This window comes from Pelobates fuscus, chromosome 4, assembly GCF_036172605.1.
Source record: "Pelobates fuscus isolate aPelFus1 chromosome 4, aPelFus1.pri, whole genome shotgun sequence".
Taxonomy (NCBI): Eukaryota; Metazoa; Chordata; class Amphibia; order Anura; family Pelobatidae; genus Pelobates; species Pelobates fuscus.
The window spans coordinates 321,116,066-321,140,680 of NC_086320.1; the positions used below are offsets into that span (position 1 = coordinate 321,116,066).

The 24,615-nt window shown below is 39.5% G+C and overlaps 1 protein-coding gene across 2 annotated transcripts in view; it reads left to right on the top strand.

The window, feature by feature from the left end:
- The window catches only part of OSBPL3 (oxysterol binding protein like 3), a 189,444-nt gene that overhangs the window by 139,348 nt on the left and 25,481 nt on the right, over positions 1 to 24,615 (top strand). For both annotated transcript variants that reach the window (XM_063452364.1, XM_063452365.1), the window contains 9 exons: positions 2,178 to 2,345; positions 3,450 to 3,573; positions 5,504 to 5,607; positions 7,841 to 7,936; positions 11,997 to 12,150; positions 17,371 to 17,492; positions 22,297 to 22,431; positions 23,173 to 23,266; positions 24,051 to 24,301. In XM_063452364.1, coding sequence (XP_063308434.1) covers positions 2,178 to 2,345; positions 3,450 to 3,573; positions 5,504 to 5,607; positions 7,841 to 7,936; positions 11,997 to 12,150; positions 17,371 to 17,492; positions 22,297 to 22,431; positions 23,173 to 23,266; positions 24,051 to 24,301 — 1,248 coding nt within the window. The remainder of the gene's footprint in view (positions 1 to 2,177; positions 2,346 to 3,449; positions 3,574 to 5,503; positions 5,608 to 7,840; positions 7,937 to 11,996; positions 12,151 to 17,370; positions 17,493 to 22,296; positions 22,432 to 23,172; positions 23,267 to 24,050; positions 24,302 to 24,615) is intronic.

The window sequence follows — 24,615 nt, forward strand, 5'->3', positions numbered from 1 at the left end:
TCACTGACCTACACCCTCACTGACCTACACCCTCACTGACCTACACCCTCACTGACCTACACCCTCACTGACCTACACCCTCACTGACCTACACCCTCACTGACCTACACCCTCACTGACCTACACCCTCACTGACCTACACCCTCACTGACCTACACCCTCACTGACCTACACCCTCACTGACCTACACCCTCACTGACCTACACCCTCACTGACCTACACCCTCACTGACCTACACCCTCACTGACCTACACCCTCACTGACCTACACCCTCACTGACCTACACCCTCACTGACCTACACCCTCACTGACCTACACCCTCACTGACCTACACCCTCACTGACCTACACCCTCACTGACCTACACCCTCACTGACCTACACCCTCACTGACCTACACCCTCACTGACCTACACCCTCACAGGAGTTTGGGGCCTGTTCAAAGAGACAGGATTATGATGCAGCATTCTGCAGAAAATATTTTGTGCAAAAACTTTAAAGATTAAAATGTGTGCCAAAAATACAGCATATTAATTAGGCCAAAACCTATCAAATGCACTATAGTTGTATTGGTCACTTTATTTATTTTGCCATGCTTGTTGGGTAATGAAAAAAGGAAAAATAGTTTTCCTTTCTTTGGTTTATGACTGTTATTAATATATATATATATATTTTTACAATATAACTTTTTATCGGATCAAAAAAAATGCATTTGTAGGCACTATTGCTTACTTTAATTTATAATTACAGAGAGTAAATGAAGCTGTGCCACTCTTCTTGACATATTTTCAGAATATATGGGAGCTGGTTTTATTTGTAAAAATAATACAGTCCAGTTGCAATCTTTTTCTGTTTCTTGCTTTGGAACAATACATTCTGAATATAGATTTTAGTCTGGAAGAGGCTTTCATTGATGCCTAACTTGTTTCACACAATGACGGACTGACCTTGCCGCTTTAGTCAATTCCTTAAGGATTTGAACCCACACGTGAAAAATGGCATGGTGCCCTTAATTTTTAAAAACATGGCATAAACAAGCATTTAGAAGTTTACTTTCACCGTTTCACTATAAATGACATAATGCAATGTTTTGAATGAGGCACAAATAGACATTGAGTTTTTCTTTTCACAGGACCTTGAAATAAAACCAATTATGTCAGCATGAAGTAGAATTGAATGTACAGTTCACAATTTGTTTTCATTTTTTCTTCAGCCCTGCTGCTTGGTACAGTCACAGTGCCCCCGCTCCTGATTGATGTGGTATATTTTTAGAGAGCGGCATTGGACAAATAGACAAATAAAGATTCAGAGTAAGACTTTATCATAGTCATGGCCTAAGTGTCCTCAGACCAAATCCCATTAAAGGGACACTATAGTCACCTGAAAAACTACAGCTTAATGTAGTTGTTCAGGTGAGATCTATAGCTCCCTGCAGGCAATCTAATGTAAAAACTGTATTTTCAGAGAAAATACAGTGTGTACATTGATAGGAATACCTCCAGTCACTCAGACAGCCACCAGAGGGACTTCCTATCATGCAGGGCCCTAAAAAGGCCCTGTACATGTCAGACGTATTAAGATACGTCTGACGTGTGCAGGAGAGAGAAGGCACTGTGTGTGCGCCTTCTCTCTCCAGCCTGTCAGAGAGGAGAGGGGGCGGGCAAAAACTGCGAGCTGAGCTGTCTGTCAGCTCAGCACGCGACCGCGTGCATGCGCGGTAGTGCGCTCAGGACTTCAGAGGGCGGCATAAATGCCGCCCTCTGAAGTCTGTGCGCATGTGTGGCGAAGTCGTGCATGCGCACAAGGGAGCAATGACGCTTCTCTCAGAGAAGCGTCCTATTGGGCCCCGCAATTTCGTCATTTTGACGAAAAAGGGGCGCGGCATGGCTGGGAGCTCGGCGCTGGAACGGAGGTACGTTTTTAATCTAAAAAAGCATCGAAAATGATTTTTTATATTTGAAAGTACATATAAAATCAAGAAGGAAGGCTGGGGGACCTGTCTTTCTTGCTTTTATATGTAGACTATAGAGTCCCTTTAATATTGTTTTAGAAGATCAAGTAATAAATAAATAAAAGCATATTTAATTGATTTAATTGTATTTAAAATATTTAGCCAGATTAGACTTTGCTCTATAAATGACAAAACGTAGCACTTGGTCATTGTATTCATATTTTGTAGGTTAAGCCGCCAGAAGATTTTGAGGATTGGGTACTGAAGCTACGTGATCACCGCCTGTTCCGGCAGAATGAAATATCGGTATTTCCACACGATATGAATACTCAATTTTATCCAATGCTCTCTACTACTGAATCTTCTTCCAGTTTTGATCCAATTACAGCTCATCAGGTAAAGTCCATGTTTACTGGTGAAAGAATTAAAAAGAAAGCTGTTGTGTATTCCATGGAACCTCATGTAGATAATGGATTTTGTGAACATAACTGGAAAAAGTGGTCTGTTTCAGTGACCGAATTATGACTCAATGTACTCATCAGTGACCCCTTCACTACCAAGTGGTTTGCCAGGAAAAAATCTAAACACATACCCAGAGTATTTTGGGTGCCCTGGAAAGTATTTTTTTAATTTTGTTTTTGTTTGTTTCAATATACATAGATAGCACATTGAAGAAAAAAAAAATGTGTCCCCTATAATTAAGTTTCATTACAAACAGTGTTGTGAATAAATAACATTTCTCAAAATGTAACATTCTCAGTTATGTTTTAATTTATGAAGACCCAGGAGTGCTTCCAATGTTTGGTAAAATGATGTCTACAGTATGCTGGATTAAAGCACCTGGCATAGTGACTTGTCTGGTCCTTACATTGTAGCCGTGGTGGCTCTTTGGACATGCACAGGCAAATACATGCAACTATGTGACTGTCTGCAATGCATATCGTTGTCTGTATGTGTCAGTGTATCTTTGTGAGCATGTGTATCTGTGTCTGGGAGTTTGTGTGTAGGGTGGCTGCTTGCCGTGTGTTAAGTGTATGGAGGGGCTACTTGTTGTCTTTCTGTGCATTGTGTTTATGGTGATACTGTGTGGTGTATGTGCTGGTTGACTGTGTGTGCTGGGACATTGCCGATATGTATCAGGGTGGCTATGTCAGGATGGCTGTGCGTGTGTGTGGTTTGAGTGTGACAGAAAGAGAGTCTGAGGGGTAGGGGAGTGGAAGGGGGTGAGTGTGACCGGATGACTGTGTGTGTGTGTGTGTGAAATGGGTGGATTTGTTTAGAAAATACGGTTTTCATACTTGAGAAGATTAAGAAAATAGAGATCTTCAAAAAGATATACATAACAGCTCATTCTCAGATGTGTATTACTGTATTATCCATGAATTCTGATTACCGGTATTTTTTTATTTTTTGTGAACCCTTTTCCAGAAACTTACTTTTCAATTTACTTTTCAAGCTAGAATTTACTGTAATGGTTGTATTTCTTGCTTAATGTTACAGGACACTAATTTCATTAGACAGAATTCATTGAAGCTGGGAGGCAGTCTACCATTCTCTCGTTTAAATGACAGTAGGATACCAGCCTGGCTCCAATCGTCTGATGATATGGAAAAATGTGCTAGAGGTAGACTTGACGTAATGATCTTTCATACAGTATTAAATGTGGTGCTAATTATATTCTTGTTACAGGTCTTAAAGGAGAAGTACTAGCTAACTATGAGCAACTGTTATTGTTTATTTCAGAAGTCTTTCTTTTAAAAGAAAGCAAGTTTTTAAAGTGGCAGAGATACAGATTTGTAAAACCCTTCAAATCTAATGCTGTTTGCTCACGGTCGGACTGAATTTAGAAGGATGCCACCACTTCTCTGGAAATTATAACTTTGGATATGAGCTATATCAGGGGTAGGCAACCTTCCGCACACAGATGATTTTGATTTCATCTCCCATGATGCTCTTACAGCTATAATGCTGGCAAAGCATTATGGGAGATGCAGTCCACAACATCTGGAGTGCCGATGGTTGCCTATCCCTGATCAATAACTTGTATTATAATTTTCCCCTCCATGTGATGCTTCATTTTCTTGTAAATATAGATCATTCCATTTTAGTCTTGACACAGTCGGGGAACCAATTGCTTTGGAAAGAGAAAAATGGATACTTTGTTTCTCTTCCTCCCATTCTGCTTACTTATGTCCATTTTCTTAGTTGATTATCCCCAGCTCAATAAAGGGACATTCCTGGTACTATAACAATTTCATCTCAATGACATTGTTATGGTGTCAGGAGGTCCCGAGCACTATCTTACCATTTACGAACGGTTTGCGGTTGTAGAGACAGCACCTGCCCACTCAGCCCTCTGGTTTCCTGCTATGTCTGAGGTTTCAATGAGGAAGGGAGTTCTTTATGGTTACGGAGAGGTGCATAGGCTTTTTAATGCTTTTTAATGCTTCAGAAGGACAGGAAGCCAATATAGGGCACTCACTTCTAGGATAGAGTTAAATAAATACAGCTGTATGTATTGCTACACTCAATTTTATGTTTTGTATAATATATGTGAACTATCAGCAGATATCCTACCTAAATTCTTCAATTATGTTATTGTTCATGTTTATTTTTATACACTGCTGTAATTTTAACCTATATATAGAGTTGTAATTTCTGCAGTTAGATTAATATGACAGGCTAATTATATATAATGCTGCATTTCATGTGCAACTTAACAGTTAGATCTTTAGAAACCAACCTTTTGTGAAATATGTGCAGTCTACACCTACTTTTTCTTAATGGTTTCTGTGATTGTTCCAATTGTTACAGATAGTTAAAATAACCATAAACTCAAATGTGAATGTGAATTATAACAAAAAATCTTTCACAATAGGGTGGATTGTGTTTGTGTGTATTGGATAACACAACACAAGCTGAAAGGGGAAATCTCTACTCATCTTCAAACTGCTCGCAGTGATGTAATTAGTATGTTACGATAACAAGGCTATTAACAAACTCTCACTGTTAGGTTTGTTAATACTTTACACACCACCTTTGAAATTTGCAGACAGCACTGTTTCAGCACTCTGAGCTTGGCTCGAACGCGCCTAATGATGCGCTCGCTCTGAAATTTCTGGGGACAGTTCCCTGGTGTCATTCAGCACTTGTCCTCTCCTCTCCGTCCCTCCTTACTAGCAAGCAGGAGCTCCCAGAGAAAAAGGTGGATGTAGTGAGTGTAGAATTAAGGGGACATGCCACATGTTAGAGAGGACATGTGCACAGTGCACAAAGTCAACTTTATCTGAACTCATTTATGGTCAATCAGTCCATGCAACATTTGTTACTCTCCTTTACAACCAAGTTCCCATTCTTAACTCCCTTGGCGAAAAAGCAAGAGCATATTAAAAGTAGCAAACAAAATATTTAAAATATTTATTTATTTTGTTTTTATTCAGTGGTCCTATGGGTATGGGCCTGGAGCTTTAGCTCCATTAGCCCCTATGTTAATCCGCCACTGGAAATAACTTGGGTGTCTTCTACAATGCTAATTCTGTGTATTCTTAATGCAGAACTCTCCCAGTGTCACAGTTATTTAGTGGAAATGAGTCAGCTTCTTCAGAATATGGATGTACTTCATAGAACGTATTCAGCGCCTGCAATAAATGCTATCCAGGTGAGCAGTAATTCACGATCATTCGAACCTTTTATTTTATTAGACACTTCTCTCTACATAGGGGAGAGACTTATTTAGGCAAATGTATTCTGAGTGCACAACATAAAACATTTGCTGAGAAGATGTGTAAAAAAAAAGCATATGAGAGTTTCCTTAATGTAGTGCAGTAGCTATAGAAATTAATAATGTATTTTTTCGATTGAGCATGCAGTGACTGCAATCAGCTGCATATTGATTGCAGCTATTTTTGGAGCTAGAAAGCAAAGCACATATTATTCATATAACTTGTACATGTGTATACATCTTCAATGTTACTTCAAAACATGTGTAAGGAGTAAGGAACCTTGCTAAACCTGTTCTATTGCAATTATTTTCTTAGGTCTAGGACACTACCAATAAGACTCTGAAATCTTTATTCTTCTCAAAATTCTTTAAAGGACCACTATAGTGCCAAGAAAACATACTCGTTTTCCTGGCACTATTGTGCCCTGAGGGTGCCCCCACCCTCAGGGTCCCCCTCTTGCCGGGCTCTGGAGAGAGGAAGGGGTTAAAATCTTACCTTTCTCCAGCGCCGGGCGGGGAGCTTTCCTCCTCCTCTCCTCCTTCCTACCGACGTCATCGGCTGAATGCGCGACAGGAGCCGCGCACACTTTCAGCCAGTTCATAGGAAAGCATTTACAATGCTTTCCTGTGGACGCTGGCGTCTTCTCACTGTGATTTTCACAGTGAGAAGCACGCAAGCGCCTCTAGCGGCTGGATTAACCCTCAGTGTAAACATAGCAGTTTCTCTGAAACTGCTATGTTTATTAAAAAAAAGGGTTAACCATAGCTGGACCAGGCACCCAGACCACTTCATTAAGCTGAAGTGGTCTGGGTGCCTATAGTGGTCCTTTAAGACACCATGAAAAATTACTTTAAATTACACCATTAAAAATTACTTTAAATTTACCATCTCTTGATCTCTGATCAAGGAAAATGGCCTTAAAATCCTGGTGATGTGCTATAATCTCTGTTGTTTAAGGCAAAGTTCTCCAACTCTTCAGGAGTTTTCTCAAGGGATGGGGCACCCTGGTACTTATGTCTGTTGATCTATCCCATATTTCATAAGACCTAGAAAGATGTTTTGAACATCTTTCGATTTGTGATTGGCACCTCTTGCTTGCCCTTAGCAGTTCTTCCACCTGATTTCAATGACTCACACCTACCTTGAAATTAATTCATTATATTAAGTTCCTAGCTCCTGCATGGTGTCTAAACCACTACAAAAGTTGGTACACATTCACCAGAGAGAACATCATGGGTCAGCTACAACTAGCACTACTGCCTAAACATTTATTTGTGTATTCAAGAATCCTGAACTCCCCATTTCTCACTTGTCTCATTGTAGACTGGCCTCAACCTCATTCTACAATAATTTCTTTATTCAGTACATTCAACAATAGTAACAATATATGTGAACACAACCCAGTGAAAAAAATGAATAGTTCAAAACAAACCAGGACTTCCCTTAATATTTTTTAGGTGAAGTTTTCCCGGTAAATCCCCGAAGACTTCCTCTTGTCTTCAATAGATATATGCACATAGAGTAGGGGAATATATTGAAATATAAAAACAAGCTGTTTGTTTTTATATTTCAATATATTCCCCTACTCTATGTGCATTCAACAATAGTATTTGTTGTATGAATCTTTTTCCTTTTTTTTTATCTTATCTTATGAAAATGTAATAAAATATCCTCCAAAGTATAACCTAAACATAGGTTGTGCATAAACCTATGTATTTTCTATAAATAACTGAACAATAAAAATGGGCATATCATCATAAGTGTGCAAAATATGATTTGTTAAATATTTTATTTTATTTGGCCTTTTTTTTATTATTTATTTTTTTACTTTCATGGACTAAATGTATAGATTTAACTCGTTAACTAGTGCTAATTTATGTGAAACTGTGATGGGTGGATCAGTGGTTGGGAGAGAGGCAGGTAAGAGTCAGAAGAGGAAGGCTGAAAAAAGTCATCTTGCTTAGAGGTGTGCCGAAGAAATCAAACTTACACAGTTTATAGTAGGTTATAAATGTTTATTACATACTTTTCACTTTTTTTTTTTTTTTTGCTTTAGTCTAGTTCATACATGTGTGTATAAAAATGTTTACTAGCTTGTTTAAAAAATAAAAGAATTATCAAGTGCTGCATGTCTTTTTAAGCTCATTAATTTGCATTTTTTATTCCAAGGTTAATGCTTTTGAAAGCCCTAAAAAAGTTAAAGGATTAAACAAAAGAAAGTGGCGAACGAAAGGAATAAGTAAAGATTCCAAAGGGTCATTGCAGGTACTATAATTGTGTTATATTTTACATTAAAAATAATGCATATATTTTTAATATAGAGCTGTATTTGACAGAAACAGAAAGGTTGTCTAAAACAATTTGGTCAACTTGCTTGAACTATGAATGTGCAATTCACTCTCAACACAAAACCTATGCAAGTTGTTTTGTTACCAGTAAATTATTGAATTAATATAATAATAATTTTGTGGGACACCACTTACACTTTGATTAAAACATTTATTCTTTAAAGCGTTAGTTTCAGTGCGTTCATGTAATACTGTCTAATTTCTTTAATGCCTGGTGATATCATATGACATATGTACTCAAACATTACCAATTTCAGATGCTGAAAATTCATAAATGGTTTAGGAATAAATCAGCAAACTGTAGATGGAACAGCAATTTATAAGCGGTTTGGTGTCATCACTGACAGATGGTTTAGAATTAGCCTTTGCAATTTAACCTTTATAAGTGGGTGAAGGATGATTAAGTCATATAAGGTTAAGACTCCCCTGCAAAGGAGCCAGACACCAATGAATGAAATCAAACAACTTTTTTTTTCTTAAAAAAAAAATCTGTTTAAGAGTAAAATAATACGTGATCCTTTCTTTTCTTATCAAATTTCATAGTATTTACAATGTCTATATGGACAATTTTTTTTACCCCTTAATTTTTCAAATGTTTTATGTTGCAGCCTTGTACTACAATTGTTTATATTGTTTGCGTTCACATCATCTACACTCAACCCCCATTAAAGAACCTCTATAGGCACCCAGACCACTTCAGCTCAATGAAGTGGTCTGGGTGCCAGGTCCCCCAGGTTTTAACCCTGCAGCTGAAAACATAGCAGTTTCAGAGAGTTACACTGAGTAAATCACACTTATTTGACGCTGGACGTCCTCACGTACTTCCAGCTTCCAAAAAGATACCCATAGGAAAGCATTGAGTAATGCTTTCCTATGGGTGGATTTGAATGCGAGCGTGCACCTCTGGCCGCGCATGCGTATTCGACTCCACTCGGGAGCTGACGTCGACGGGGGAGGAGATGTAACCAGTGCTGAAGGAGCCCAGCGCTGGATTAAGGTAAGTGGTTGAAGGTGTTTTAACCCCTTCAGCGCCGAGGGAGGGGGGGCACTCCAAGAGCCTATAGTGCCAGGAAAACTGGCTTGTTTTCCTGGCACTGTAGGATCCCTTTAATGACAAAGCAAAAACAGAATTTTAACACCATTGGAAATATGTTAAACAAAACAAAACCTGAAATATCACATTGAGATAAGCATTCAGGCCCTTAAATCTAGCTTTGTTGATACACCTTTGGCAGTGATTACAGCTTTGTGGTTTTTTGTGGGGGGTTTTTTTTCGGAATGATGCGACAAGCTTTGCACACCTGGAGTAGTTTATCCAATTCATATTTACAGATCATCTCAAGCTCTGTCAGGTTGGATGGGGACTGTTGGTTGACAGACATTTTCAGGTCTCTGCAGAGATGTTCGATTGGGTTCAACTCCAGGCTCTGGCTAGACCACTCCAAGGACATTCACAGATTTGCCCCTATGCCACTCTTGCTTTGTCTTGGCTGCGTGCTTTGGGTCATTGTCCTCTTCCAAGGCCCAGTCTGAGGCGTTGAGCACTCCGGACCAGGTTTTCATTAAGGGTATCTCTGTATTCTGCTGCACTCAGCTTTTCCTCTACCTTGGCCAGTCTCCCAGTGCCTGTAGCTGAAAAACTCAAAGCACAATGCTTCCAACACTATACTTCACTGCTGGGATGCTATTACGCAGGTGATGAGCGGTGCCTGGTTTCCTCTAGACATGATGCTTTGACCTGAGGCCAAACCGTTCAATCTATGTTTCATAAGACCAGAGAATCTTGTTCCTCACAGTCTTGAGAGTCCTTTAGGTTCTTTTTTTGCAAATTCCAAGTGGGCTTTAATGCGCTTAGCAGTGAGGAGACCCTTCCAACTAGACAGTGATGGTTGCCCTTCTTCAGGTTTTTCCCATTTTCACACACAATATCTGGAGCTCACCCAAAGTGACCATTGGATACTTGGTCAAGGCCCTTCCTCCTCCAGCTCTGCCTTTCCAAATCATGTCCGACTAACTGAACTTGCCATAGGTGGACACCAATCAAAGTGTAGAAATCTCTCCATAGAAATTGGATGCATCTGAGCTAAATACTAATACTAATAGTAAAAAAATACTTTCTGAATAAACTGTAAATTTGACTTTTAAAGTATAAAATATAATTTCAAAACTCACACAAAAAAGTCTTCTTTCTAAAAAGCTCTTCTTATTTTCATGGACAATCATTCTTTATATGGAATATATATATATATATATATATATATATATATATATATACAATTTTTCCCCACCATAACCTATTTGGATTTTGCTTCCCAAGCACTACCAAGCCTCAATAAGCACACCAGTAACCAACCTCATGCTGAAGAGTTGCATTAACAACGAAACAGCTGTCCATGAGTGGTTCACTGGTTTTGCATCTTTTCCTAAATTGTGTTCCAAGCAGTTGTATACAGCAAACACAGATTAAAAGGAATCCATGTTTAAAATGGAATGAGGCAAAAATGTGATTCTTTGTTAAACTAATTTGCATATGCCCACCCCGAATCCTTTGCGGTTGTAACATCACTGCAGATTTGGGATTTCTGTGGGAAAAGCAAGTCTTATGGCTTGACTGGTGTGCAGATTTTTGTTTAACATCGTTATATATATATATTGATTCAGAGTATCCTTGCACTCACGCTTTCTAGCTGGTGTTGGCCGGGTGCTTGAAATCCAGGGAAAAACATGTACATGTAGATAATGATCAGCACTCTCGGACTTTGAAAATTAATACTTACAGTTTATTAAATATCCATTAAAAGATCAACGTTTCAGTTCCATCTGGAACTTCCATCAGGATCAGGCATACAATGTCAAGTAAAAAAGTGCATTTATATACATAAAATGTAGGTGGAATTAGAAAGAAATGACTTACCCCTGTGCTTAGGCGTCCCCCATCGTTCCATGCGCGGACGAGGTCACGCCCCCACGTACCGTGATGACGTCACACGTTATCGCGGCAACGAAAAATCGCATGGGGTTTAAATAAGGCAGTGACTAGTAGGTGAAACATGTGTGTATCCGGTTGCCATAGCAACCCGGCTGTGAAACAAGCAAGCATTATAAAATACGAGCCCCACTTACCTAATCTAAAAAACACATCCAGAAAAGAATATTGAATGGAAGATAAAGTGTAAAATAGATATAGTGATACACTTGTGTATTTCAAGTGCACGTTTGGAACATAATATAATTACTTCTATTAAAGAAATAATATAAATGATCAATTTAGCAAGTTAAGTAAACTTAAATTACCTAAGGTGCCATCATAAATCTTGTAAAGTGCTGTAAAGAGGTCCAGTAAAAAATTATACTGGAGTGTATGTCTACTATTATTAAAGTGCCATTGATTCATGCAGTGTGTTAAAGTGAAAATACCATACTGTTAAGTGCTAAATTAACGTGAAATGTATGCTTCAATATATATATATTTTATACTTTTATGATTTAGACATGCTAAAAAATAATCAGTGATATTTATATTGAGTATATACTTTTTTGTGATTTGACCACGCTGTGGTAAATGTAAATGTGGCAATGATACACTGGGGCATGTCAATCCACGAACTCCATCCTCGATTTGCAGATTCAAAATCTACAAAATACAGAGAGCCCTTTCTTGTCTATGCTTAATTTCACATGCACTGACTATATCCATAGCCAGCTCTGTTAAATTCCCACTTCATGCCATGACTGACAGCAGACTTCCTTAGAGGATTCCTTCTAAACAGAACACAGGAAAGGACTTGGCTTTCTGTAGCGTGACTGACACAAATGCGCACATTTTCTGTTTTTGCCAGTGGTTAAAATGATATTTTTGCATATCCTTGTACTTTATATAAAATGCATTCTGAGTGTTCTAAAACAAGTTAACCGTTGGTTATGTAAGAATTCTCCTTGGTGTATGTGTTAAACAACCTTGCGTTTATTTCCTGCAGGTTCCAACAACCCTCTCAGCAAATGTAAGACTCCATGCTTCCAACCCAAATTTATCTACCATAGATTATACCGAGGAAAAAACATATTCCAGTGGCTCTGAAAACTCAGAATTTACCAAAATGCAGGATGATCTGTGTCATATTGCACACAAAGGTGAGATGCAGTGTGATTTTACTTGTTGTTACAATACAGGTGCATTTTGTAACGTAGTATATACACGATGTTGTTGTACATTTATTTACCAATAGTTGTTTCTATTTTTTTCTCCCATTTCTGCTGTGATCTTCATTTATAAAGCTAATTGCCAGTGATTGTATCAAGTGCCAGGATAAGACGGAATTAAATTAAACTATGATTCTGTAACTTCCACCCCATTTGCTGTGTTTGTTCTGGCTGTGCCTGGACTGAACTGGATTGTGATGTCTTCTAAAACGTTGATATCATTTTAAAAGGAACAGCATCACATGCGAAAAAGTTTAACACAAATTAAAGGTGATTTATAGTGATGTCGCGAACATAAAATTTTCCGCTCGCAAACGGCGAACGCTAACCTCCGCAAATGTTCGCGAACGGGCGAACCGCCATAGACAATAGGCAGGCGAATTTTAAAACCCACAGGGACTCTTTCTGGCCACAAAATGGAAAATTACATAGTTGATGCAGAGTCTGGTTTTAATCCATAAAGGGCATAAATCACCTAACATTCCTAAATTGTTTGGAATAACGTGCTTTAAAACATCAGGTATGATGTTGTATCGATCAGGTAGTGTAAGGGTTACGCCCGCTTCACAGTGACAGACCAAACTCCCCGTTTAATGCACTGCAAACAGTCCATTTGCACAACCGCAAACTCCCCATTTGCACAAGGTTGGATACCAAGCTAGCCATGTCCCGTTCCTTGTCCTCACTGATGTCATTGAAGGTCTCTTCCTCCACCCAGCCACGTACAACACCAAGGGTCCCCGAAAGGTGACAACAAGCCCCCTGTATTTTTTTTTTTAAATGTACACTACTGTTACACCAGATATGAGTTGCACTGGTGTGATACTGCGCCCTGGCAGGCCCTGAAATGCACACGTGTGAAGAAAACTGACTGCTATTATATTACAGTCAAAAAAGTGTTTTGTTTTTTTAAATGCAAGCTATTGTGACACCAGATATGAGTGGTGGCACTGGGACCACCTTAAGAATATTGGATATCGCTAAAAATCATGATCACTATATACTTTCTCTACAAACCTCTAAAACAAACCAAACTACTCATCCATCCGCTATACCACTTTATCCCACCTATAACTAGTGCCCAGTTAAAATACTTGACTCTTACTTACCCACACTCAGTCATGCCACACATATTTCACCACTACTCTCACTGAATCCCTCTGACTACGGCTAAATTCATCTTCTACATCAGAACACTACTCCTAAGATTGGGTTGTATCCATGTCTCGGGTCTTTCACTTAGAATAGGGTCAGCTTTGGTCTCCTTCAACACTGACACTCCAGTGCATATTATTAAAAGATTGGGCAGATGGAAATCCTCAGTCTACAACCGATATATTCCTCATCCCGAGAAAGAAATGAGGAAAGCTTTTAAAAGTTTGGCTTTGTAAATTTGATGCAATAAGTGTGTTTTTCTTTAATACTTTTCACTCTCTTTGCATGAACCCGATTTACATATATTACTAATATGTTTCTGAACATATATATTATATTATTCACTCACTCACTCACTCTCTGGGCCGGCCTAAGACATCATGCTGCCTAGATCCAACGATAAATGACTATGGGGGATAATGTATAATAAACACAGGTTACTGGCTATGGGGAGGATAATGTATAATAAACACAGGTTACTGGCTATGGGGGATAATGTATAATAAACACAGGTTACTGTCTATGGGAGGATAATGTATAATAAACACAGGTTACTGGCTATGGGGGGGGATAATGTATAATAAACACAAGTTACTGGCTATGGGAGGATAATGTATAATAAACACAGGTTACTGGCTATGGGGGGATAATGTATAATAAACACAGGTTACTGGCTATGGGGGATAATGTATAATAAACACAGGTTACTGGCTATGGGAGGATAATGTATAATAAACACAGGTTACTGGTTGTGGGGGGATAATGTATAATAAGCACAGGTTACTGGCTATTGGGGAGATAATGTATAATAAACACAGGTTACTGGTTGTGGGGGGATAATGTATAATAAACACAGGTTACTGGTTGTGGGGGGGATAATGTATAATAAACACAGGTTACTGGTTGTGGGGGGGATAATGTATAATAAACACAGGTTACTGGTTGTGGGGGGATAATGTATAATAAACACAGGTTACTGGCTATGGGGGGGATAATGTATAATAAACACAGGTTGCTGGCTATGGAGGGATAATGTATAATAAACACAGGTTACTGGTTGTGGGGGGATAATGTATAATAAACACAGATTACTGGTTGTGGGGGGATAATGTATAATAAACACAGGTTACTGGCTATGGGGGGGATAGTGTATAATAAACACAGGTTACTGGCTATGGGGGGGATAATGTATAATAAACACAGGTTGCTGGCTATGGGGGATAATGTATAATAAACACAGGTTACTGGTTGTGGGGGGATAATGTATAATAAACACAGGTTACTGGTTGTGGGGGGATAATGTATAATAAACACAGGTTACTGGCTATGGGGGGATAGTGTATAATAAACACAGGTTACTGGCTATGGGGGGATAATGTATAATAAACACAGGTTACTGGCTATGGAGGATAATGTATAATAAACAAAAAAAATTAATGCAGCTTCAGAATGAATCTAAATTGTATGCTGTCTAGGAGGTGGGAGGGTCTGGGAGGGATGGTCTGCTGCTGATTGGCTGGAATGTGTCTGCTGACTGTGAGGTACAGGGTCAACGTTTACTCAATGATGACGAATAGGGGGCGGACCGAACATCGCATATGTTCGCCATCCGTGGCGAACGCGAACACGCTATGTTCACCGGGAACTATTCGCCAGCGAACTGTTCGGGACATCACTAGTGATTTACAATGTTTTATTCATTGTGGTGATATCCAAATAAGACATGATTCCCTTTTAAGGCGGTGACACAAATCTATTTACTAAGTAACAGTTTTTACTTTTCAGCATTCCGCCATCTAGTAAATCTACAACCACCAAAAAACGAAATAACGGCAACCTTCAATTCTTAAAAATATCAGGTCAGATATATTTGGTTTTGGAATGTCTGCAGTCTACCCCCACACTTTCTTCTTCCTCCAACACTCTTTGTCATGGTGCACCTACTTAAATGGAAACTATTGTGCCTGGGAAAAAAGAAGTTGTCAAGACGTCAGTCGGCGGGGGAGACATAATGCGTATGTGCAGCAATGACCGCGCTTGCATTAGTATTTCCTCAGTAGCAAAGCATGTATAATGCTTTCCTATGGGGTTTTACATGACGCTGGTTGTGCCCATGTATATGAGGTGGAGTTAAGCCTCAAATGTAATTATTGCAGTTTCTTAAAAACGGCAATAATTACCTTTGCAGGGCTAAGGGACCCGGGACACTGCATACTGACCTGCAATGAGCTGTAGTGGTCTGGGTGCCTATAGTGTTCCTTTAAAGAAGGAACATGAAAAAAGGCAATCTTGTATAAATATAGAATATTGTATATATGCAAACCATCCGTGCCAAAATCATTGTATGAAATGGATACATCATACCTATACTTATTAAATACCACCCAAAGACTGTATCGTAAGGACATCGCTGAGCTAACCCAGATTAGTAAACACAATAAAAGATTAGTAAATACAATAAAAGAAACATAAATCCATTTGTGCACTTTTATAAAAAAAAAAAAAAATGAATCTGAGTTTTAATGCATTTATTTTAAATTAGTGGGATGTCATGGCATGACTGTTTATTGGAGTAACAAGCACTGATAAAATGCAGACACAAGTCTGAGTGGCGTTATTTGCTCCAATGCCTTGTCTTATTGGAAGGATGCCATTGAGTGCTTGGTTAGTTTGATGCTTAATCAGTTGCCTTTTAGAACTCACCTTGGGAAAACCACTGTGCGTAATCCATCCTTGGCTGACATTATCTGACTCTCACGTTTATGCTTTAGAGGTCATATATAGATCACGTGTAACCTCGCATTCACTCACATGCATATTGTTCTTCTAGTTCCCAGATCAGCTCTTTTTTCTTTTTTAAATCAACCTCCTATGTCTAGATAAAAGCATGTAGATGTCCTCAAGCTCATTACAGAATTCAGGGGCTATTTCAGGTTATTACATGAATACTTTCAAATGATTTGCGCATTGTGAAACACATATTCATCTGTCTGTTTGCTTCCTTTGTCTCTTTTATTTCTAAAGATGTTTTAACTGTGGCTGTTTTTAAAAGCTTCTTGTTTTTGGCAGTCCTTTAAATTTTACAATCACATATAATATAGCGAATGGGAAAGGCTCAAACCAGGCAACCGCTATCTAGCATTCTGGACTCAGACACTTAGGACTCAGCCTTTTGTTTTTGAATAAGGTGCAATTAAAACAATCTAATTAAAGAAGTCTGGCAACTTCACAACTATACAAGAGCAAATACTAATTTGTGCCAGAAAGCCGTAATCTTTCTTTGTTCAATGCATTCAAATCTTTTGTTAAACTTTTATATGACAACCTTTTTTTTTTTTTTATGGTGTGTTTGGAGTAAACTCTCACTGCAACAGGAGTACACTGTCCTCTAAATCTAATGCTCCTGTGATTATAGAATTCCTGTAACCGCGTAGAGAACCCTGGCTGTCTAAGGGGTTTGGTCACTAACTCTGTTTAATTTTGTGCTCTAAAGCTGCCCCATCCCCTTCTCTTACACATTCATGTATTTGGTTACCCTAGTGATGCCTTCACTGAAGCCATGGTTGGGCAGATAATGGGGAAGCTCACGCACTAATCTGAGCAAGCTTCACACACTGGTAGAACCCTGTTGTTTTTGTGTGTTGTTTTTCTTTTGTCAAAACATTCAAAAACACAAAGCGGAAAAAAAAAAAGGAACATGGCACACAGACTTTTTGTTTCACTACCACTGGAGTGATTTGTAGTGTTTATTGTGCAGGGAGTGCCTGTTTCACCAAAAAAAAAAAAAAACAAGTCTTTGCACATGGTTATTGTAAAGGTTTATCATGTAGTTTCTAAATGGCTAGTAAAATGGCAGGATAGCCAGGCCAGTCGATCCTAATCTGCTGTCATAATGTCTCTTTGTTGTCCTACATCAACTTCAGTCGTCAGATTAACTGATTTTCACGGTTGTGAGTTTATTAATTGTAATGATTCTCTTTCTGTGTACACCTACAGCGTATTCTACTTTAAAATCTGCCTATAGCACAGTCTTCACCGAGAGAGAGAAACTGAAACAATTGCTGGAACAGGACATTTCTCCAACTGCCCAAATCATGGGACTGAAGAATGCGTTATCAGTAAGTACCCGCCTTTTTTTTTAATTTTGAAAAATTATGTTTTAAAGTGTTGACTATATCCTCGTTCTTGTAACTGAATATTAGGAAACTGATACAGATCGCATCTTTTTGTGCTTGAGGGTGGGTATTCTGCATGAAGAGGAAGCCTCCTGTGGTATTGAGAGACTGAACAATGTGTATATTTGGTCCTGACCTCTAGACTGAAGAAAACCACATTCATTTTAGCTTTCATCAGAACTACTCAGGCCATGAGTAAGATAACTGCAGGCTGAGACTATGAAATGCTTTGTCCCATGTCCGTCAAATCAAGATTGTGCAGTTCTCTGAATTTGTATTATCTAGTATTATGGAACTCAAATTTTCACAACTAGAGTTCATGATCTCTATACATCTAGCTTTTTTTTTTTTTTTTTTTTACAATAGATTTAGAGATTTATTTGGAAAACAATGAAGACTCTTGCCTTGACTCCTCAAGATTTTATTGTAGCACAGAGTAATCATTGAAACATTGTCACTATCTTTTTTTTTTTTTTTTTTTTTAATTCTTTATTTTTGTTAGTGCATGATATAACATTTTGGCTTTCTGAACCACAACAGTTGCAGTAAGCCATTGGATAACAGTACATAACATGTTATAAAGATAGCTGTGCACATTTTTAAAAAAAGTAAACTATAAATGGATATAAGCAAAATTGTCAGACATTTTAAATGGTGAGTAATGACAATGCATAGGATAAAATAAATGTTGACTAGATATATGTATATATCTTATGAAGTAGTAACATCATTGTAAGCACGGAAAGCTCGAATCTTTCTAAACGTTATACACATTGAAAAACATTTTCAGTTCGTATTTCTGGTTATACGTCTAATTATGTTGTCACAAGTTAGGATAGATAATATGTACTCTGAATGACCTCAAGTGTGTAAAATGCAATAGTATTAAGGTCGGTCATGATAGACTAATCATGGCTTGTAGGTGGGCACAGTACGATGCCTACGGCTATCTAATAAGGGCTGTAGGCCTGCTTTCAACTGGGGGCCACATACATCACTTGTGGCCATTGGTATGTTGTCTTCTTAAATTAAATTACATTAAATTATATTAAATTATATTGCAGATTAAGCCTATTTACAGCAAAGCAAACATAGTGTGGCGTCTAGGAGGACCTGTCTCGGGTAGTGGTTCCTATATTTAGCAGTCTGGCTGCAGTGACATCGGAAAGACTGCTCTGCGTGCCTGTAGTTACGGGTTTAAAAAATAAAAATTTGATGTATAAAGCGTTACCCTGTAGTGCGGGTGATCCCACCAGTTTGAGGCTTGTCCTCGCTATGTGGAATATCCATGGTGTGATTGTCGGCTTGAGCCCGGCTATGTTCAGCGGGCGTGGGAACGTGTGCCTTGGTGTGCTATTTGGGGGGTACTGGGCATCTCAATGTGTGTTGCTACGTGTTCTGTCCCCCCCCCCCCCCCCCTTGCATCCGCATGACCAACATCATATATAATGCTAGATATACATATATGAGTAACAAAAGAAAAAGGGAATGTAAAGGAAAAAACAGCAACCATCGTTTAGAGCAATCGATAAGTGATGAACAGTATATTAAAACAGTAAGGGGCAGTTATGTGTTGCCTTTATAGCTAGTCTAGCTCTTTGCAAAGTTTACTTTGCTCACATTTAACAGCTTGGCGGGTGAGTCTTCAGGGGTAAGGGCCTCGGACAAAAGAGTCAAGTCCCAGTGGGCCACAAGGTAGGTACCAGAGTTCTCATGCTGTCCGTGCGGTACCTGTGCGGGATGCGGGGCCCCTCTCTTATTCACGGGGGTTGTTCTCCGTCTGTCGGGCCATTCTGTGGCAAGTTGTGAGCTCTGTTCTGGGTCACCCTTCTCGGTATCTGGGTCTTAGCGTTGGCAGCTTCGGCTGTTCCCTGTGTTGGCAGCGCTGCAGGCGGTAGCTGTAACATGTTGAGGAGCTTTGCAGGGTCTTCCCCTGCAGACAGGATCAGCACTGTGTCTTCGTGGGGCACTACTAGGGTTCCAGATGCTCCCCACCTGTATCTGATATTATGGTCTCGTAGTGTTCTGGTGACCGGCTGGAACCGGCGCCGTTCTGCCAGTATTGCGAAAGGTAGGTCTTCAAATATTTTAATCTGGCAGTTGTCCACGGTCACTGAGGCTTGGCTTCTGGATCGGGTGAGGATGGCCGTCTTGACCGCAATGTCTCTCGTCACCACTATTGTATCTCGTGGTGCGTCAGCAGGGGCGGTGGGAGCTTTCCGCACCCTGAATGCTGTTATCAGTGGAGGTGCTTTGTTGTCCCCCCGTACGCCCAGAGCCCTGGCGACCTTATCAGTGAAGTCCATTAGGGCCTCCGGGTTCACAGTCTCCGGAATCCCTCGCATCCGCACGTTTCTCTTGCGGTGCCGGGCCTCGAGAGCGGTGACTGTCCTGGTCAGGCTTCGGATCTGTTGGGCCATAGTTTCCAGCTGTGCTTGGGTCCCAAGTTGCCAGCTGTCCCTGTCTCCCTCTCTCGTTTCTACTTCATCCACACGGCGACTTAGTGCGCCGACCTCCGCCTGCACTCCAGTTAGGTCTGTCTTCCACACTGCTCGGAGGTCCAGTAGCAGCCTCTTAATGTCCCCTTTAGTGGCTGGGGTTGTGTCGGCGTCCGAGTCCGCCCTGCAGTGCACTCCGCTATTCGCCTGTGAGGCCACGGATCCATCTTCCCCCTCGGAGCCCTCCGAAGTGCTGGAGTCTCGTGGTCTGCTGGGGGCCATCTTGGATTGGGCCTGAGGCCTCTGTCCGTCGAAGGATCTTCGGATGTCAGGTTGGTAAAGGCTTTCTGAGTAGGCTGATTTTCTGTTTTTGCGCCCCATCTCGATTGTGGAGGTAGTAGGCACAATTTGGCTCTTGTTTTTGGCCGGTTTCGTGGCTTTTTGTCTGTGAATATAGTCTATGGAGCCGGAGCTCTGCATACATGCGTCTGGTCAGTTGCTCCGCTGGCCACGCCCCATACATCTAGCTTTTGAAATTGTTTTTTCCATGGGCACGTGAAGACTCTAAATATTCTAATATTCAGAGGTAGAATATACAGAAAGAAGAGGGAATAAGGCAGAAGGGAGTAGCTCTAAAACTGGAAAGGAAAAGGGGATTCACCAAAACCTTTAAAAACCATGCAAAATACACTATATAATACAGTGTAAGGGTATGGATGGTCCACCCTGTATTATTTTCATAAGCAGGGTTAGGGGTACCTATACCATACAGATTCATCCTATACTGCCTTGGACTTATACTGCTATTGGGACACCCCAGTGTTTTATAAACGTTTTATTAATATTAAGCATCAATTTATCATTCATCCATTTTACTGACTAGCTCCTGGATACCTTACACTGTATTATATAGTGTATTTTGCAATGTGAAGACTCTACTACATACTTTTCTAGGCACATAAATAACACACAAACATCAGAGGATACGTTGTCAAGGGAGTTGATGGACATCCTTGTTGCACAGTACACACAGGAAGAATAGCTGAGCAGACTTATTGAATGGAACGGAACATCTACCAGATGCAGTGATTGGGGAGGAGGTCAGGTCATCCAAGAGTCCACCTTTTCCTCACTTTGCCATACAACAGAAAACAGCAGCAACTTAAAGGACCACTCTAGGCACCCAGACCACTTCAGCTTAATGAAGTGGTCTGGGTGCCAGGTCCTTCTAGGGTTAACCCATTTTTTCATAAACATAGCAGTTTCAGAGAAACTGCTATGTTTATGAATGGGTTAAGCCTTCCCCCTATGTCCTCTAGTGGCTGTCTCATTGACAGCCGCTAGAGGCGCTTGCGTGCTTCTCACTGTGATTTTCACAGTGAGAGCACGCCAGCGTCCATAGGAAAGCATTATGAATGCTTTCCTATGTGACCGGCTGAATGCGCGCGCAGCTCTTGCCGCGCGTGCGCATTCAGCCGACGGGGAGGAGAAGAGGAGGATCGGAGGAGGACAGCAGGAGGAGATCTCTCCGCCCAGCGCTGGAAAAAGGTAAGATTTAACCCCTTTCCCCTTTCCAGAGCCGGGCGGGAGGGGGTCCCTGAGGGTGGGGGCACCCTCAGGGCACTCTAGTGCCAGGAAAACGAGTATGCTTTCCTGGCACTAGAGTGGTCCTTTAAGTACAGAGTTTCTTTGGACATTCCATTGTAGAAATTCATGGGATTTTAGTCAACCTGTTTCTAATCATGGTACCCTGACATATTTCAAGGAATCTAGCAAATATGCTGAAAGCAATACTTTTAATACATCTTTCTATAAATAATCCGCTTATTATCAAGTCAAATTTCGATGTGGTGTTACAGCTTTTGCATTTTCACATTTTGCATTCCAAGTTATCCTAGATTCATCTATTTTTTATGAATCCTGGGACATTTTTAAGTGGAGTTTGCAGGATCTGACTGTCCTCCAGTGTATGTTTTGCATCTGTTTCTGCGTTTAGAAAACTGAATCTATTTAAAACCTGCCAATTTATGTCAATGTACATTTTGATGGTTAAGATTTCTATCTCTCCTACACATGAATTAGATTTTTTTTCCTTCCTCCTTTTTATACAACTCTATTTATGTTCAATCCTATTAATACGCATATATCCGTTTCATTGGGGTTGTAAAAGTGATAGAGTAACCACAAATGCTTAATGTTATGTTGTTTTACTTGAGTATAAGCTGTCTTGGTTACCTCCTTTTTTTTTTTTTTTTTTTTTTTTTTTTTTAAAGTAACATGTTCTCTTTATTTTAACTATTTGATAACAGGACATCTCATGTGAGGAGAGCAAGACGCTGGTCCATCAGATGTCCAATGAAAGTAGACTGTCAATCACAGATTCCATCTCAGAGTTCTTTGATGCTCAGGAAGTGCTGCAGTCATCAAGCTCATCTGAGAATGAGGTCAATGTCTCCGACCATGGTCTCATATGTTTGATACCTTCAGCCTGCTTTTGAAACAAAGCTGTTTTACATTATAGCATTAGATAATTTTAACTAACCAAACCTATAAAATTACTTATATGGTTGAACATGAAATACATTATTGTTCTTTTATGTACTTTTCTATTGTTGAGGTTGTTGGTACGTGAAATCATTGGGGAATCCATGGTATCTTCTTATTTTTAAAAAGATGCTGTCACTTTAGCCAGATTATTAATTTCTTGGAATCACTGCCCTCATACCACAGACCTGTTGGTATAAATTATATTGACTTAATGGATGTCCATTATGTACTGACATATTGAGCTTTAGCACAGTATGTGCATGTATGGTTTGCACACTGACATATCACATAAAGAAGAAAAAGGCTTTGTCCATCTCTACAACACTGAAGCTTCTTGGCTATTGAGTTTTATTAATGAGCTCTCAGCACAAACCTATTCTATTGCTGTATACAACCGTTTACATTCTAGTTTAAAATAACATATCTATTTACAAGGCCTGTTTCTAACAAGATTTCCGCTACTTAGTATTCTAAGTTTGGAGCTTGTCAACTTTCCCAACCACGTATAAACTGTCAACATTGCACCTTTATCTGTTAATATCAGAGCATTAGTTCACCTAGCCCGATCCATTGCATTGGACATTGGCTTCAAAAACCATTTTATTAATGCATGTCCTTTGTGCCCATTTCGTCTCTAGGTATCGGATGATGACTCGTATGTCAGTGATATAAGCGATAACATTTCGGAGGATAATCTAAGCAATGACATCGACCACGAAAGACGATCTTTAGGTATACATTGGCATGTTTTTACCAAAAGTTTCTTGTTGGATGTTTTTGAGAAAATGCTTTCATATAAGCTATAGGTCCAAAAAAATTCCATGACTAATGTTTTTGGTTTGTTTGCTTTTTGATTAAGATTTGTAATATGAAATAATTTTCATAAAATGCAGTTATGTCCATTAAAAAAAATACTTTTAGTACTGTTGTATCGTGTGAACTACTAAGGCTATTTAGGTAGCTATACTAAATATTGTTATGCCACCTTTGACCTACAAATAATATAATCTGTACATTGTGCTGGTGGTGTTATGGAAACATTGTTTTTTGTTTTTTATTTAGTCTTCAGTGACCAAGAAAACCTTTTCTATGCTGATTTTTGTTGTATTTATTCCCAGTTATGTAAAAATTGCCACGCTCCATCCTTGGTTTTTCGTTGGATGTCAAAACACACATGTACACACACATTGTAGAAAAGGTTCCAACCACAGAACTTACTAACTTTTTATATAAATAGAGTGTTATGAATTGAATAGAGGAAATTCTTTAGATTAGACCGTGTGACTGTATGCTAGATTACTCACAATTTCTGTCCTCGTTAAGACATATTGCTGTTGTTTTGGCAACACACTCTATTAATGTTGCTTTTTTAGAATTTTTTTGAATTGAGGTTGAGAAGGGAAGTGAGAAAATCTGCACTTCCTCCTTCAGAACAAGGGTTTTATAAATATTTGTTTGGCATAGTGTAACTCGCTAACAGGCTTTTCATGTTTTGTTTTCCCCTCTTTTGGCTTAGACTCGGAGTCTGTTACAACAGTCGATGGCTGTCCGAAACGCAGAACGTGTCTTCCTGCTCCATGTCCAAACACGAGTAATATCAGCTTGTGGAATATCCTTAGAAACAACATTGGCAAAGATCTTTCCAAAGTATCCATGCCCGTACAGTTGAACGAGCCACTTAATACCCTGCAGAGACTATGTGAGGAACTTGAATATAGTTATTTGCTACACAAAGCAGCTGAGACTGAAGACCAATATGAACGAATGGTATGGGCATGACTTGTCCTCCTTGAAAATGCACTTGCTGTTTATTTATGTTAAAGGGCACTTAAGCTTGCTTTAAAGCTTTGTGTGAAGAGTGTGTCCTATTTATTACATTTTGGAAATGTAAATAGAAATTGAAACTTTTATAAATTATGCTGGCTTAGTTGCACTGAACTCAAGAGGCAGCTATTGCCCAGAGTTACCTGCCTTGCAATGACTACTCATTGAACTGCATCGGGAAATCTATGATTGAACAGCAACATAAAGTCTGTGTGGGGTTAGAAGAGGAGGGTTTGCAAAGGCATCAGACAAGAGAT